The following is a 16673-nucleotide window of genomic DNA, read 5'->3' on the forward strand; positions in this document are numbered from 1 at the left end:
TTTTTTTTTTTGAGTTAACCCAAACTTAATTATTTTTTTAAGGCGAGTTGGTTTTCCATGATATTCTTACAAGACTAATTCAGAATGTGAGTGACATGTGAAAATCGAACTAAGATCATTTCTTTTTCACTTACTCAACTCCTTTACTACGGACTAAATTACCACTCTTTCGATAAAGTATGGACTGCTTGATTGTTTAATTTGTTCTATATCGTGGTCTTGAACATGCTGTCGCTGTTACTGTTTTTTTTTCTCTGATGAGGTCTTTCTTAAGCTGGGTTGACCAAAGTTGTGAAGGATTTTGTGTACGGAAAATGATTCATAGAGTTGTCTTGCCTCACATATTACAGTATCATACAGGAATGGTATTGGGGGCGTGGGTGGGTTGGTTGAGAAAAAAGAGAGTGAAAAAGAAAGGAAAATGAATGGCTAAGATGATGGTATGCAGTTTGTGTTAAAGATTAATCAACCTATCCGTGGGATGAAACAAACATACAGGCCCTATTCCATAGAAAGGATGTCTGTCATTAAGGCCAGTGTTACGGTGACAAGGAAAAAATGAAGTGTGGCTGCTGGGATTCGAGCCCAGGTCTCCACGGCCACAACGTGGAATTCTCACCACTAAACTACAGCCACTTCGTTGGTAACAGGATTTCACAAGTACTATCTACACTAAAAAACAAAAAAGAAGCATCACAAAAAACATATAAATGAAATAAGTAAAATTCAATAAAGTGTTATGACGTAATAATCTAATACAATTGTAGCGTTTTTCCAAATAATTTTTTCTTACCAATTTATGTTAAATATTTTGAAATTTTTTATTATGTTAATTTTATGACAGTAATGGTGAAATTTAGAAACTTCTCCGTATTTTGAAAAAATTTAATATATTACCTCCTTATTATATCCCATCAATAGAAGTATATACATACAGAAAAAAATTAATATTATAACTATGTATTTTGAGAAATATATATTTTATAAATTTGTTTTAAATGAAAGTCGTATCCAGTATTCAGGGCGATTACCAATGCTATATTTTCATAGGTGCTAGTAGATTAATCCCAACAGGAAGGTAATTCCTATTCATATCAAATGTGCTGGAACTTCTATGAGCAAAATCTGAGTTTGTTTTAATAGTTGCATATAAGTGTAAATTCACACATAAATATTTATTAATTAATATTATCATATACATTAAAATAAATCAATAATAAATACAATTTTACCAATGATTAGCCGCAATGGAAGAAAATTGCAACTGTTTGAATCTTGGCTAGTTAGTAAAAAAAAAAAAAAACTTTACTTGCAGTGTGTCGTTTGGTAGCCATATTTTTCAGAATTTTCGAGAAATTGAATTTTTTTAAATTTTTAATTTTTGGATATTATAGTAAACTAAAATTTTTTATTATATTTCTGAAAATCGAAATTTTCGGATAAAAAAAAATTCTCCTCGCAGGAACAAGTTTTTATTTTGATCATATAACAGTTAGACACGCTTAACTCTGTCTTCACTATTCGAAGCAGGGAACAAGGTTTTAATCGCTCGCATAACAGTTTCAAGCTGGTCCTACTGTAAATTCATATAATGTTCCTCAGAAATGTATCAAATCAATTGTTTCCTCGGGATCTTGTTGAAGAAACTATTCAAAGACCTAGCATGTTTGATACCATAACTTTCTTGAACGAGTTACGAAAGGATATGCTCAGGCTCTGTACCCACTATTTTTTTACTTAATATAATTGATAGAAACGTCTCCGAACACAAACTAATGAAATCATATAGAAGGAGGAAATCCAAACAACTTGATAATTTCCTCTCCCTACTCCAATATTAACTTGGCTTTTTTTTTTTAATCGTCTTCCAACTTCAAAATTCACAAACTACGGTTCTTTTCTTCTTTTCGCTGAAACAAAAGCTAAGATGAATGGAGGAGAGACTTGAACAAAATATGAGGTTCCCAACACATGCACTACCTACGTGCTTGAGATTTTGCTAAGAGGTAGCATTCCTTTATTATTTTCCCCAGCTCTAGTTTACACTATTATTCTTCTAGGTAATAGATATTTCATACAATATTTTACGCTGTAAATGGCCAAACAGAACAAGTTGTGCAGGCTTTGATTATTTTATGCATACATCAAAGTATGGTTTCTTGAACAAAATCAGACATTTCCACGGCTCATGTTCCAAAACTCAACTTCATGCTCAAGAACACTCAGTAATACAACTTCAGCCTTTTTGAGTTCATCGTCAGAAGCCTTTTGTAAGCGCCGATTGGCAATCTTTTGAAGAGATTGGCAATACTGACCAAAACCCTCATTGCCCCATCTTGCACAAGTCTCCTTCAGCTCTGCTGGGGTTTCGGAGCCTTCTCCAATACAGTGGGCAAAGCTCTCTTGATACACTGCTTCAATGGCCCAAAACGCTGTAATAGCCACAGTATATTCCACATCTGGACTCATTAAACTTTCCAGAAACCTGTCACAGCATACACACAGTTGCCTGCTTTAAACAGTTACAATACAATAATCCTTGCAGGAAAAAGTAGCATATAATTTGTCTAAAACCCCACATATCCCATCTGTATAGTGTGGTTCCTTCCAGGCTTCTCAGAAAATTCTAGACTTCATTTTTTTTATACTTTTTTTTTTTTCCAATTAGATTAGGATCCAAGAAAGGATCAATCCTTTATGATCATAATTTCACCCTCACTATTGGGCCACTAGTCCATAGCTAATTGAGTTTGGCATACTAGGCTGTTTTTAATTCTATATCTTGCTACAAATTAAATCCATATTTTCAAGGATATCGAAAGTTACATGTATATCTTATCCCTCTAGTCCCAAATTAGAACCCTCCACCTTCCAATTGGTAAATATTTGGGAGAACTATTTCTCGGGCAATCATCAGTTCTAATCCCAAGATCAAAACTAAATTGTAAAGACAATGGTAGATATCATGATAGCTGAATTGAGTATGATGACAGATGATTAAAAAGCCTACCGACAATAGTTTATGTTTGCCTGCTGAGGAACAACGTCAGAATATGGAATACCCCACTTGTTGGCTTCTTTTTTAAACCACGAAATCTCATCCTCCAGAGAAGCCATGCCCCCCAATATGACTTCCATGTCAGCACTGTCATCTGATTCCTTCCAAGCTTTAATCAGCACACTCGCAACAAATGGGACAAACGCTCTAACGAACAAGTAATCTTGTGCCTGAATAGCATGTATGGAAGAATTATAACAACAGTTAATCAAGGCCTGTTTAGTGTCCAACCACTCAATCAAAAAAGATTAATTGAGTCATATTACAACGACTTCATTCAAAATTGCAAACATTTATTACATATTAACCGGAAGTCAACATCAGAAACAAATAATCTGACAAAGGAAGTTAAAATTACAAATTTTACCAGCCAAGTTTTGAAGGAAGCAATGTGGATGGTGCCATCACGAATGCTAAGAATAAGAGGGTGTCTGGTGGCTGCGGTGTAGACAAGACGATGCTTCCTCAACCAAGCCTCGATCATGCCGATCTTCTTCTCTTCAGATTTTGCCTTTTCCTCCATGTTCTCGCTTCTTCTCAGTTGTTCTTCCTCCTTTTCTCAAATGTTATCCATCGGTGCTCTTCTTTCTAGAATTTGACTATCTAGCGGTGCCGTCAGGACTGGCAAATTAGGACACAGCACCGATCTATTTTATTTTTTTTTAAAAATAGAATTAAAATTCTAACAATTTATTAGATAAAATTAAGGGTATGATGTTTTTACTTTTTACACCCTTACGTTTCTCTCACAGATCAATTCCACACACTAGAATTAATTTTTTTACCGTGATTTTTTTGTAACCAATGAAAGTGGTGGTGCTCAATCAGAAAATATGACCAAACGTCCGTTTCGTTAGACCAAACCCCTTACAATATACCCTTTGGTACACTATATTGCTATTTATGAAATAAACATGAGAATTAAATAAGTTAAAATAAATTTATTACTTATTTTTCAAAGTAAATAAAAAATCCAACGATGACTTGCAACCACCTTTGACTGTAGTGTAATAATCGAGGTCCTAATTCCTTTATATTTCCCTCGTTGAAGTTTTTTTTTTTTTTTTTTTTTTTACCAGTTCATCATTTAAACTGGAATTACTCATACAAGTTAATTTACGTGTTTGGTAATTTTTATATAATAATAAGAAAAACTGGTAAGTGAGCGGATGTGTGAATTGGCATATTGATATCCGATTCATGCATCGAGTCAGCATCTCTAAAGTTTGACAACTCGCGAACCAAATTAATGTTAGGCCAGATTTTATCAAATTTAACTTGATTATCCAAATTAAAACAAACCAATTATTCTGCTTTAAAAAAACCAAACCAGGTAAAAAAATTTAAATTAAGAAAATACGAAAATAAAATGATTTGGATTGATAAGTTATTATAAATTCATAAATAAATATGAGCTTTGGTTTTTTTATGTTGCAGGAAGGGAAACATTCTCCTACAACCCCTACAAACAAATTTTTTTATCTACTGGAACATAAGATACGTAATAAGATAAGTAATTTCTTAAATTATTATATATTTTTATTTGAATTACAATATTTAAATTTTGGGATATATTTTTTTTATGTTAAAAGAAAAAAATTATCTCATGTTGTAGAAATAAAAGAATAAATGAGACTCACAAGTAAGAGGAGAGAAAAAAAAGAATGATAAAATCTAACCTCTTTTTATGTATGTTGAAAAATTATTTATCTCATATAAAATAAGATAAACATAATCCTTAAATTTTTTACAAACAAACCAATTGAATTAGTTTTGATTAGTTTCAGGGTATATGTGGTCAACTAGTTCGAATGACGGCAAATCAAGTAAGATCCAGGTGGAGCAAACAAGAGGTACGGTCATATCCAATAAAACAGAGACACGTAAGAAAACAAGCATCTCATGACGTGTCCATCCAAGAGCTAACCTAACCTCCAGAGTGAAGGTCTCCTCTATAATTTCCATTTCCATTAATATAAATATTTTTTTTTTTCTTCTGCAAATGCATTCTGTGTGATCCCGTTCCGTTTAGTTTTGGTTCCGTCGAATTTGGTGCGGTGAGTGATGGCGGACAAGTACAACCTCAAGAACCCCGCCGTGAAGCGGATTCTCCAGGAAGGCAAGGAGATGCAATCAAACCCTTCTGATGATTTCATGAGCCTGCCTCTTGAGGTTCTTTTACTCGTTTTCCCTCACCAATATTTTCGTTTCTCTGGGTTCCTCTTTTATTAATCTTAGGGTTTTCATTGTCTTATCTCTCTCTCATTTTCATTCTTCAATTTCGATTAATTCTTCAGCCACGGGGTTGGATTCAGCTCCTTGCGGCTCAGATCATTTTGCTATCTGTTCCAATTCAATGAATTCTTTTTATATTGTATTTCTTAAATATTGGTTTTGTAACTGTTTGCATCAAATGATTCATTAAGCTTCTCGATGTTGACGAATCGCGATTTAAAAAATAAAACAAAATAATAGAGGAGTTGTTACTAACTCTCTCTCTCTCTCTCTCTCTCTCTCTCTCTTCCCGGTGGTGGCTATGATTACTGTAGTCATTAAGAAATGGGATATGATTCGTGGGATTTCCTTACTTCTTTTATGAATTATGATAACGCATTCAAGTGGTTCCTTCTATTGTTTTCCTTATTATTCCAAACAAAAATGACAAAGTCTCTGGTTTATTTCGGAGAATTGTACACTCAGTGCTTTGTTTAATCAAACACATAAAATAAAAATGGGAGTGTTTTAGGCTTTTAGCTCATCCCTCCGAAATTATGGTCTACACTCATGCAAGCTAGAATTATGAAGCCTCTATCTATCTGTATTTATTTATATTTTTTTGTCTAATAGTTTACCCAACTTGATAAGTTTCTGAGACTGTTGTCCAATCACCCTATCTGTACTTTTTCTTCTTGCCATTGTCTGTATCAATCTATAACTTGTATACCTATGTGAAGCTTTGGAGCTTAGCATTTGATTATTGTGTGTCATTACTTTGTTTTTGTTGTGTTATAATTATTTTCTGAGCAACTTCAATTTCATGTTTGTTTTCAGGAAAATATATTTGAATGGCAATTTGCAATTAGGGGGCCTCGTGATACTGAATTTGAGGGTGGTATTTATCATGGACGGATCCAATTGCCTGCGGAATATCCATTCAAACCTCCTTCGTTTATGTTGTTGACAGTAAGATGTTGCCCTCTGGATTGAGTAGATTTTTGTGTTATTATGTTGATCTGCATATGGTTTTGGGTGCTTCTGTTTCATAAACTTTCTTTTATGTTTAAACTATTGAAACTTGGAAGTTCAATTTCTACATGCTTAAAATTTCACTATTATGCTGTACTAATTTCACTGTTATGCTGTCAGCCTAACGGTCGTTTTGAGACCCAAACCAAGATTTGCTTGAGCATATCAAATCATCACCCCGAGCATTGGCAACCATCATGGAGTGGTAAGTGGTATTTCTTTCCATTCTTGACTCAGTGCATATTCTAAACTATATTTCAAATCATAGTTGGGAGCACATTTATTATTCATATGTCATATATTGCTCATTTTGGATACACAGAATTACAGATACATACAGGACAATGGTTGTTTTGTACTTTTCTTTTAAATTTTGCTGTTTTTGCACTTATAGGACTGCCTGCTGGCTTTTTAGCTTTCTGTAAATATTGTTGTTTTCTATATAGGGTTGCCCTATGAGTAGGGACATAATTTTCCTGGATAAGCTAAGTTGACATTGTGTCAGCAAAAGAGAAAATATGATTTATTGAGAAAACACTTATCAAATTTAGTTGCTCTAAAAGTACATTCATACGTTTAGAATGGGAATATATCTGTTTTTCATTATTTAAGTTACCTTTTTTTTTCCCCTCCATCATATACATTACTTAATGACTATATACTCCAAGTTGTATAGACGTTCGTGACTCTTGTCGGTTAAAACCTTAAATTATAACCATTGAAGCTTCATACTTTGCCCTCTTTGATGGAAGAAGGTTATCACTTAGCTGATGTAAATTTCTTTGGCAGTAAGGACTGCTCTAGTTGCACTGATTGCATTCATGCCCACCAACCCAAATGGTGCGTTGGGCTCATTGGACTACAAGAAAGAAGAGAGGCGTGCCTTGGCCATTAAATCCCGTGAAGCATCTCCAAGATTTGGGACTCCTGAACGTCAAAAACTGATTGATGAGGTAAAATGTTGCTCATTGTTTTTTCCCCAGTGCATGTTTTCTGTAATATCTTGTGCTGATTGTATTGGGTAAAATGTTGCTTATTGTTTTTCCCTGGTGCTTGTTTTCTGTGATATCTTTTACTGATTGTACTTTGTTATCCCAGATACACGAGCATATGCTAAGCAAGGCACCCCCTGTTCCTCAACTTAGCCCCTCACTGGCTTCTGAAGAACAACCCAGAAATGAGGAGGTGGAGGCGCAGGTTAATATGCAAAATCCCGAGGCTTTAACTGCAGGAGAGGGGATTCCAGATCAATCAGGTGACAGAATAGTTGAAGAACAAGAACTCCTTGACAATGCTAATCCTAACCCTGCAGGAGAAGTTGAAGCTTCAACGGAGATTCCATCCGGGGTCTCAAGCAATCAGTTGCCCCAAAAGTCAAATACAAGGGTTCAAAAACCTGATGATCGATTATTCACATTAGCAGCAATTGGACTTACTATAGCAATTGTGGTCCTTTTGCTGAAGAAGTTTATTAAAGCTACGGAACATGGTCCAGTTTTCATGGATGGATCTTAAATGTATTTATTGCTAATGTTGGCTTCAAGATCAAGATTCTTAACCCTGTTAGTCGATAGGAGCTCTTATTCTAAACTGGAAGTGATATTTTATGATCCTTTGAATGTATTTGTAATCATGATAATATAAATAATTAAATATTCCACTGCGTTGTGTTCGTGAGCAAAGTTCTATTATGTGGTGTCAGCTACTCTCGAGTTTCTGCACCTAATGCCATATTGTTTGCATAACTATCCTAATTTTTGTTTTGCCTAAAAATTCTCATCAATGACCAGACTCAGGGTTAACCGCTTCATGGTTTATAATCAAAATTACTTAATGTTTTGCCTTATGACTAATTTAGGAAAGGTGGACCGGATAACGAGAGGTTGTACGGACGAGTAGGCAAACGTTAGCCTTCTTTGAGTTTTTTTCTTTGGGAAAATTAGGTTTTCTTTCTTTTGATTATTGATGAATTTAAATTATTTTTTATTTTAAAATTTGTATTTTTTTCGTCGAGAGATTAATATGTATTATATTTTAATTTTAATGTAAATAAGTCCGTTAGGGACAATTTTTCTTACTGAGTTTAAACACTTATTATAAACTTTAGAATTTAAAAAGACGAGATGAAATGTGGCTGCCAATTTTAAACCTTTAATATAGACTTTAGAACTTTAAATGTCAAAATGGATTGTTGAGTGAAATTTTAAAACTGAGAAAAGTAATACTTAAAACTTTATTTGATGGGGATTATTACTCTTACGTCACATTAAAAAAAAAAATTCACTTTATATTTTTTCTCTCTTTATGTTCTTTTTCCTCTCTTTTTTAAGTTGTAAGCTATATAGCACGGACTCGTGATTTTTCTCAAAATTTACGTGTCTGACACGGACACGTTCCGACACGCTCGGACACGCGGTCAACATTTGGGGACACGCGGTCAACTCTTCGACACGTTCGGACACGTTTTTCCGACACGCAGTCAACGTTTTCGGACACGCGGTCAACGCTCGGACACGTTTTTTTTTGTGTTTTTTTTATTTTTTTTTATTTTTTTTTTATCTTAATTTTTTTTTTTTTTTTGGTAAGCTTAATTTTATTTTTTAACTAAATATAAAAAAATAATTTATAAATTACTTTTTTTTCTGTTATGAAATTTGACATGAAAATTTAACAAAGTACGAAAAATTATTTTATTTATATTTATGTTATGAAATTTAAATATTTGATTGGTTATTTGACTTATTATGTACACTTATATGTATTAAATATAAATTATATTATATATATTAAAAAATTTATTTAATAACAAAACGTGTCCCAGCGTGTCGAAATATGACATTTTTTAAAATTAACGTGTCGGCGTGTCGTGTCGTGTCTCGTGTCCCGTGTCCGTGCATCATTGGTTGTAAGTATATGAGAGAATTTTTCTCTCATATAATATGAGAATAATATTCTCCTTATTTTATCTTCTAAATTTCTAAAATCATTAATAAATTGTTTAAAATTTGCTGCAAGTTGCAAAGAGAGAAAAAAAGATATGTGGAAGGCTTATTAAAAAAGTCATTAAAAGATTCTTTTACATTAAACACATTCATTATATTAGAAGACAAGAGCATACTTTTTGGAATTATAAGAGAGATAGTAGTAACTCAGTTGGCGCATGAGAGCTAAGCAGGTGGGGTGAAAACATGTGTTCGAATCTCTCCAATATCACTTTTGAGAGGGATTTAAAGCTTTAATCCTGGACCCGTCCCGAATCGGATTAGTTGCGAAGCAATGAACCGATTGAAATATTTTCAAAAAATATAAGAGCTGATAATTTAAACATATCTCACTATAATTTAAACATATATCAAGAAAAGAGAATAATTTATCTTTTTTTCTTCAAATAGCCAACTCGCCTCAAAGAGGTAATTAGGGTTGGGTAACTCCAAAAAAAAATAAAATAATAATACGTTCGACCAAAGCATTGACAACCACGTTATCTTGCGTTGTCACACCTACAGGTACATTTTGAATTATAATAGCTCAATACATTAATAACAACAACCGAAACAGTTTAAGTAGAAGACTGGCTAACATGTTTAAATAATAACGATACATTGGCGGGTGTGCGTGTGTTTTTTTAAAATTAAAAAATATGTTAAAAATTTTAATGCTATTCTCAAAAGAAAAAAATAAAAATAAAATTCAAAGACAGTTTTAATATTTGTTTATATTATCTGTATTTAAAAAGCAATGATTTTTTAAAAAATAATTAATTTTCCAAAAAAGATCATTACCAAAGATGAGAATAACTTATTAAATTCTTTTTAGGAAAATTACATCATAAAAGCATTGTTTTTAAACTAATTCAATCTCACTCATAATTAGACTTAGGTGGCTTACGGCGTGAGAGGAAACAAAGTGAATATCCCGTCATTTAGAGGCTTTTTTCTTTTCTTTTCTTCTGCGCAACCAAACATTTGAAAGTCTACGTTCTAGCATAATTAGATTTAGGGCTTGTTTAGTGTGACGTATAAAGCATGATAATATAAACTTATACTAAACATTATGACATTTTCAGTTGTTTAGTATGATCATCGTATAGTATAAGTTTATACAGCATAATCCCTTAATACATCAAAACGATGTATAACTTAATCCGGCCTAAGGGTGAAGGATAAAGCCTGATAAAAGATTGGTGTATTAACATCGTTGACTAATATAATTCTCAAAAATTATATTATTTTAATATTAATCTATTAAAATAAAAATTAATTTTACAATATATTAATTTTTAAAAATTAAATTTTTTTATTTTTATAAAAATTAATTTATATTATGAACACACTGATCAATAAATTTTTTTATAAAATTTAATATCATTGACATTTTTTGAAGAATATATAAATTCTTTATTAAAAGATATTTTTATTAAAAATATTTATTTTTATCATATATAGTATTATACATTGCATTACCAAATACTAGATGATATTATCTTATACAATATATTATTTTATACAATATCGTGTCAAACGCTGAATAGTATTAAAATTCAATCAGACCTTATACTATCAGGCTTTATCCTATGCTCTGCACCAAACATGCCCTTAAGTGGCTTACGGCGGGAAAGCATAATCGGTACATTTTTTTATCAATTTTTCATGTATGTAAATCAAATCTTATAACTATCTTCTATTATTTACAAGGATTAGCATGCAACCACAGGTCGGATCTTTTCATGAATTGCTCTGTAACAACCAAGACTGCAAAGGGGAAGTTTTGACTTGGAATCTCGATACTTGTACACATTAGTGCAGTTTTGACCTGCGCATTTTTCTCTGGGCAGAGGATAGCTGAAACAATCCATAACATAATCATTGCGGAAATGCAAGTTTCTAAAGCATATACATATATTAGAAATGTTCACAAAAAATAAAATAAAAAAAATCAATGATAACAACAATAATCAAAACTCCTTATGGTGAGAGACGAAGCTGCAAAGCTGTACCTGTTAGGCATCGTTTGGAAGATACTTGGTAGACCAATATCTTCAGAAAATGTTACAACAGTTCCTTTGGGACCCATAGTCCATCGAACAGTGTTTGATCCTAGATTGAAGGATTTGCTAGATTTTTCCTGCACAACACCAGCATGTTAGAACTTGAAACAATTTGCTAAGAGGAAGAAGTCAAGGTTGGTCATCAATCCAATCAAGACCTTAGCTAATTCATCCCTGCGCTTATTCATCTTTTCCTCTTTCTTCTTCCTACCAGATTCTTGACCAAGTATCTTCCTGATGGCTGCCGCCTACAAAAACACAATGCGAGAACTCATTTATTAGAACCATTGCCTAGAACTTGCATGTTGCATCACAATGCTATCCTACAATCTCAATTCCTAGATGTAAGAAAATCAAAATGACATCACATGCAAACCTCAGCCTCCCTAGCTGCCTTCTCTGATTGAATTTTACGTCTCTTTGCAGCCTCAGCTTTCTTGAGTTGCTGCTCCATTTCTGACGATTTGCCCTTCATCCCTTATTATCAACAAAGAAAATGAAAATATGATTCAATACCTCTTGTTCAAGCATGAACTCTGAAACAATGCAGGGAAAAATGCTTCAGATTACATTCCTCATAAAACTTCATTTAGTTTAATTAGTCTATTTAATAAGAAGGTATGTTATAGCTTTGAATTCATACTCATTGGTCCTCTTACATCAGTCTTACACAAGGCCTGACTTTAATTGTAAAATCTGTAAGGTAATTTTTTATGATCTCAAAAATTAATCACTACCCAAAACCTCATTTTCTTTTTAAAATTATTATTTCAATTATTAATTTTAAATTTTTAGATGCCATTTAAAAGCAATATGCACTACACAAAATACAGTCTATTATTGTTTATCCACTTTATATAAATAATAATAGTCACAGTTGTAATTATCCATAAAAAAACAAAATATATTAAGCAACTACAATAGCATCGATAAGTAAAAATGAATATAAATAAATAAATTTCTCACTGTTATCTGAGATGTCAATAATGCTTGCATCTGATCCAGATAAAGCATCTTTGGAAGAGTCAACTGTACAATTCCGATTAATGCGGGCACATTGCCTTCCACGTACAAGTAAATCAACATTTTTCCTCTTTGGCTTCTTCCTCTCTGATAGTGACTCATCACTTGATGTTGGGTCTTCTTCCACATAGTCATCATCCTCATATTTCTTCTTCGAGTTCAACTTCTTTTTACCATCTTTGATTGAGCCTGGTGTTAAAAGGTCTTTAAGATCATCAATCTGACTACTCTCAGCAACCTTACAAATGACATGTTCTTCTGTGCTTCCTCGGTTATCTTTATGGCGATTAACAACTCTTTTTGAGGCATTCAATGTTTCAAGAAAGTGAAGTTCTGCATCTTCATTATCTTCATCACTAGATCCCACGTCCAAGGCACATCTCTTGGGAATGCACTTGCCCTTACGGACATGCTCATGATTGACATTTAAACTTTGTCCAGTTGTCTTTCCTCTTTGTGAATGATTCTCTGCTGTAGAACCAGATTCGGTTCTAGAGGGCTTAAGAAATTTGTCCCCAAGGCCTCTCCTCTTATCCAAAAGATAGGCATCAATACCATCTGTCTCATCCTGCATGCATTGATCACTGATAGATAAGAAGCCTTTAAGGTTTATTACAAGTTATCAGAAGAAAATAAAGTTGGATAATATATGGAGTCAACATCTTGAGGTTAAATATTTCAGAGTCATCCAAAGGACACCAGAAGCCACTTTTGCAAATACTGAGTACAGCTACCAAACATTGAACAACCATAATTTTGACTTGCAAAACTATTCAATTCATTTCAAGGGAGAATGAGAACCTGTGATGGAAACAATTTAGAAGATCATTCAAATTATGGATTACCTGAGGCTTAGGCCCATCAGAACAAGGAGAAAAGTTTGTTATAAAAGAACCACAGTCGAAGCCTGTTTCTGTCTTTGACTTGGCATGAATAGTATGAGTAACACCCCCAAACTTGAGCTTTAGCTTCTTCAGCTTGTTGTCAGTTCCTAATCTATCAGAAGCAACCATTGTATCCCTCACATTTTCATTGTCAGCTTGTTTTGCAAAAGGTTCTACAAGTGACAGCCGATCAAAGTAACTCTGAAATAGTGTATCAGAATTAGCCCGAGGTCTGCGTGATACCCTAGTCCTTTTTCTCTTCATAGTGGAGTCAATAGCAAGCCCGTACCCACCAATGATTTCCATTAATAACAAAACTTTTTGCAGCTTTGGTGGCAGCAAATCAGCTTGCACGACAAGGACATATCAGCTAAAAGAAAATTAATTTGCAAGAAGAATTACAAAAGGAAGTTATATAATATAGAACTAAACCAACACAAGTTGATACTCTAAAAAAAAAAAACACACACACATAAACAAACCTGCGTTTTCAATAATTATGCTCACATTAGATTTCATCCACTATTTGGTTAGTGATAACTGATAAAACCAACTACAGGACAGAAGCAAATTTCTTTTCAAGCAATTCATTCAAGGAACAGCTCAACTAAGTGATACAGACAAATTGAGTAGCTAAACATCAACACATCAACGTCAACAACACCTTTATACCAAACTAGTTGGGGAAATTGAGTAGCTAAAAAGAACAAAAATTCAAGCACGCAAGTCATTATCAAAGTCTAGTTTCAAGAGAAGAGATTTTTTATTTTTTTTTATAAAAAAAGAAGAAGAAAGAACCATATTCCGCATTTTCTCCGCCTCCATCAATTTTATCAAGAAATTTTCAGTTAAAAACCGAATGGAGTGGAATCGCGATATACTTACAATAGCAACAGTATCAATACTTAAAAAAAAAATATGGTGGAAAGAACTCATAAAGTGTCTCTTTTGCTTCTGAAAGAATCAAGAGAACCTGTAATATAGAGTCGGAGTTCAAAGTGTGGCACGAAAATTGATTTAGTATTTACTCGATTTACGATTTTCCCTCTGAAACAGGTAACAATTGAAGGAGATGAAGTTCTTTCTAATTCCGATGGGTCAGTCCCGCAGAGAGAGAGAGAGAGAGAAGTGGATAAGGTGGACTACGGCCTACCCCGGGCCGGAGGGGCACTCCAAGGCCTTGATCCGTTACTGGACTATAGCCCAAATAGTTTCGTTAGAAATTGTAGGTCAAATATTGTGTTACGGAAAAAATGTTTGTAATTTTAAAGGATATAATTTTGTCTTATTTTAGATTTTAATTGTTGATTTTTGTGAATCAATGGTTAAGATTATTAAATTTTATTATGAATTATTAATTAATTAATAAGTTTGACCCAATAAATTCTAACAGTTGATTGATGAAAACTAATAATTAAGATCTAAAATAACACAAAATTATATCTTTTAAAACAACAAACATTTTTCGTCTATTAAACGCTATATTATAATTTTATGCTTAAAGAATATAAAAACAACTCAAAATAAAAGTACCAAATTCAATTTAAGAAAGTTGTTCACTAATCCATTTTTATTTTCACCTATGTAGCACTGATAGTGACATCAGACACGTGACACAACATGACACTCTGATATGTTAATTCTAAAAAATATTAGATTTTGACACGTTAGTACACGTTTTGATATTAAATAATATTTTTAATTTATGTAGTGTATATTATATTTAATATTCAATAATCTAACAAAAAAATTAAACTAAACTTATAATATTCACCAATTTTGCAAAGAAACATAAGATATATCAAATATTTATATTAAATTCAATAAAATGGTAATTGTAATTCAATAAATCTAATAGTTGGAACTAAAAACTCAACGCAACGCAACGCAACTTTTGAACGTTTTTTTAAATTTCTATAACGCGTGTCGGAGTGTCGAGGAGTGTGGAAGTGTCGGTGAGTGTCGGAAAGTGTCGGACACGACACATCAGAGTTTTTGAAGTGTCAATGCTTTATAAATTTTCACCATCTCTTTCTTTTCCTATGAGTAATGAACTTTTTTTTTTCTCTTCGTGTGATTTTAACTTAATGTTCATACAATGTTAATTTATTTAATTTTGAATAAAAACTATACCGTGTTTTTTAAATACCTATCTATTATTATTTAACATAATATATAGGTATCCAAGATTAGGATTGACAATAACGAGCCAACCTGTCGGGTTGGCTCGTAACCCGCCAAAAATGAGTCAGGTTGGGTTGGCAAAAATGAGCTGCCAACCTGACTCGTTTTAACCCGTGAAAAAACGAGACAACCCGCGGGTCAAACGAGCTAGCTCACGGGTTGAGTTTTTTTTTTTTTTTTTATAAAAAACACAAAATATAATATACAAAAATGGACAAAACTCACACATGTTATCATCATTTTTCTTTCTTCTCTAAACTTAAGTTCTTAATCTTCTCACATCCCTGCCATTCCATTTTTATATTGTTAAGCTGTGCTGGCTCTGTTTGGTTCAAATATCTTACCCACTTGGTAGCAAATGTTCTGATTGTTTATGGATGTTGATGCAAATTTGTTGTGAGGAAAATTCAAAACTAAAATATTTTGCTTTTGTTTCTCATTTTGTAACCCTTTGTTTAAGCTAATGGAAGCCACATAGCTGATGCATTAATACTACAGAGTCATTTATATAGGCTGAAAACGAGCCAACCCACGAGCCAATTTTCGAGCAAACTTGGAAGCTATTTTTTCAAGCCAACTCGGAAGCTATTTTTTCAAGCCAACCCACAAGCCATATTTTTTAGCCAACTCGCGAGCCAACCCTAACCCAACTCGGGTCGGGTTGGGTTGAATTTTCTGGCTCATTTTTTTTTTTGAGTCAACCCTAACTCGACTCGTTTTTTTCGGATTGAACGCGGGGTCGGGCCGGATTGGCCGTTTTGCCAACCCTATCCAAAATCATTAGTGGCGAAGACCATACAGTAGAAAAATAATTGGATGATTCCTTTCTTTCTCTTCTTTTTTTCCTTTTCTCTCAACTTTACTCTCTCCTCCCTCTTCACATTTCTTTCTACCCAGCAGTCGGGATCGCTGAATAATTGCTCCCATATAGTAAAGTCCCGTTAGTGGTGAAGACCATACAGTACAGATAACTGTAGTATTCGCCAATAAACAACATCCAAGATCACAGAGGCTCGGTAAACTAAGTTCATTGTCATTGTTCATTAATGCGTTAGTTCCAACATTAATGAGATCACATGAAACTATACCGATTTAGCTAAAAAAAAAACTACCGTACATCCGTTGTAGGTAAATCTCTATTAAAAGGGAAATTTTGCTGGACTTAACGAGAATTATAAAATAAAACATGGATTAAAATAATAAAAAAAATTCATTTTTAAATAATTCAATA

The 16673-nt window shown here is 33.1% G+C and overlaps 3 protein-coding genes and 1 non-coding gene across 5 annotated transcripts; 1 reads left to right on the top strand and 3 right to left on the bottom strand.

Moving 5' to 3' along the window:
- Positions 1 to 564: 564 nt before the first annotated feature.
- TRNAH-GUG (transfer RNA histidin (anticodon GUG)) lies at positions 565 to 636 on the bottom strand. Its single transcript has one exon. It is a non-coding gene; the product is annotated as a tRNA-His (tRNA).
- Positions 637 to 1897: 1261 nt separating this feature from the next.
- LOC133294523 (probable bifunctional TENA-E protein) lies at positions 1898 to 3685 on the bottom strand. Its single transcript, XM_061493207.1, has 3 exons — positions 3426 to 3685; positions 3011 to 3228; positions 1898 to 2485 (listed from the first exon to the last, which is right to left on the bottom strand). The coding sequence occupies exons 1-3, from the start codon at positions 3579 to 3581 to the stop codon at positions 2170 to 2172; spliced, it is 690 nt and encodes a 229-aa protein (XP_061349191.1). The 5' UTR covers positions 3582 to 3685; the 3' UTR covers positions 1898 to 2169.
- Positions 3686 to 5036: 1351 nt separating this feature from the next.
- Positions 5037 to 7993, top strand: LOC133294516 (ubiquitin-conjugating enzyme E2 32). The gene is made up of 5 exons (XM_061493200.1): positions 5037 to 5230; positions 6110 to 6241; positions 6425 to 6509; positions 7094 to 7257; positions 7403 to 7993. Exons 1-5 carry the CDS (start codon positions 5123 to 5125, stop codon positions 7817 to 7819), a joined length of 906 nt encoding a protein of 301 aa, XP_061349184.1. The 5' UTR covers positions 5037 to 5122; the 3' UTR covers positions 7820 to 7993.
- Positions 7994 to 10822: 2829 nt separating this feature from the next.
- LOC133294504 (uncharacterized) lies at positions 10823 to 14443 on the bottom strand. 2 transcript variants are annotated; one of them, XM_061493185.1, is made up of 7 exons: positions 14232 to 14443; positions 13220 to 13628; positions 12318 to 12942; positions 11728 to 11828; positions 11510 to 11599; positions 11301 to 11428; positions 10823 to 11145 (listed from the first exon to the last, which is right to left on the bottom strand). In XM_061493185.1, the coding sequence occupies exons 2-7, from the start codon at positions 13562 to 13564 to the stop codon at positions 11001 to 11003; spliced, it is 1434 nt and encodes a 477-aa protein (XP_061349169.1). In that variant the 5' UTR covers positions 13565 to 13628; positions 14232 to 14443; the 3' UTR covers positions 10823 to 11000. The 2 variants fall into 2 exon arrangements, with proteins under 2 accessions (XP_061349169.1, XP_061349171.1); XM_061493187.1 differs by having other exon boundaries at positions 14144 to 14443.
- Positions 14444 to 16673: the final 2230 nt, after the last annotated feature.

This window comes from Gastrolobium bilobum, unplaced genomic scaffold (assembly GCF_033153095.1).
Source record: "Gastrolobium bilobum isolate Gb01-03AN ecotype WA unplaced genomic scaffold, APGP_CSIRO_Gbil_v1 utg5188, whole genome shotgun sequence".
Lineage (NCBI taxonomy): Eukaryota > Viridiplantae > Streptophyta > Magnoliopsida > Fabales > Fabaceae > Gastrolobium > Gastrolobium bilobum.

Excerpts from the sequence above, each read along its gene's own strand:
- LOC133294523 (XM_061493207.1), bottom strand. The coding sequence starts at position 3,581 with ATGGAGGAAAAGGCAAAATCTGAAGAGAAGAAGATCGGCATGATCGAG. Across the intron at positions 3,229-3,425 it reads CTTCCTTCAAAACTTGGCTG|GCACAAGATTACTTGTTCGT; the intron begins GTAAAATTTGTA and ends CATGCTATTCAG. Across the intron at positions 2,486-3,010 it reads GCAAACATAAACTATTGTCG|GTTTCTGGAAAGTTTAATGA; the intron begins GTAGGCTTTTTA and ends ATGCTGTGACAG.
- LOC133294516 (XM_061493200.1), top strand. The coding sequence starts at position 5,123 with ATGGCGGACAAGTACAACCTCAAGAACCCCGCCGTGAAGCGGATTCTC. Across the intron at positions 5,231-6,109 it reads TCATGAGCCTGCCTCTTGAG|GAAAATATATTTGAATGGCA; the intron begins GTTCTTTTACTC and ends GTTTGTTTTCAG. Across the intron at positions 6,242-6,424 it reads CTTCGTTTATGTTGTTGACA|CCTAACGGTCGTTTTGAGAC; the intron begins GTAAGATGTTGC and ends TTATGCTGTCAG.
- LOC133294504 (XM_061493185.1), bottom strand. The coding sequence starts at position 13,564 with ATGGAAATCATTGGTGGGTACGGGCTTGCTATTGACTCCACTATGAAG. Across the intron at positions 11,829-12,317 it reads TATTGACATCTCAGATAACA|GGATGAAGGGCAAATCGTCA; the intron begins GTGAGAAATTTA and ends GTTGATAATAAG. Across the intron at positions 11,429-11,509 it reads GCAGGGATGAATTAGCTAAG|GAAAAATCTAGCAAATCCTT; the intron begins GTCTTGATTGGA and ends GGTGTTGTGCAG.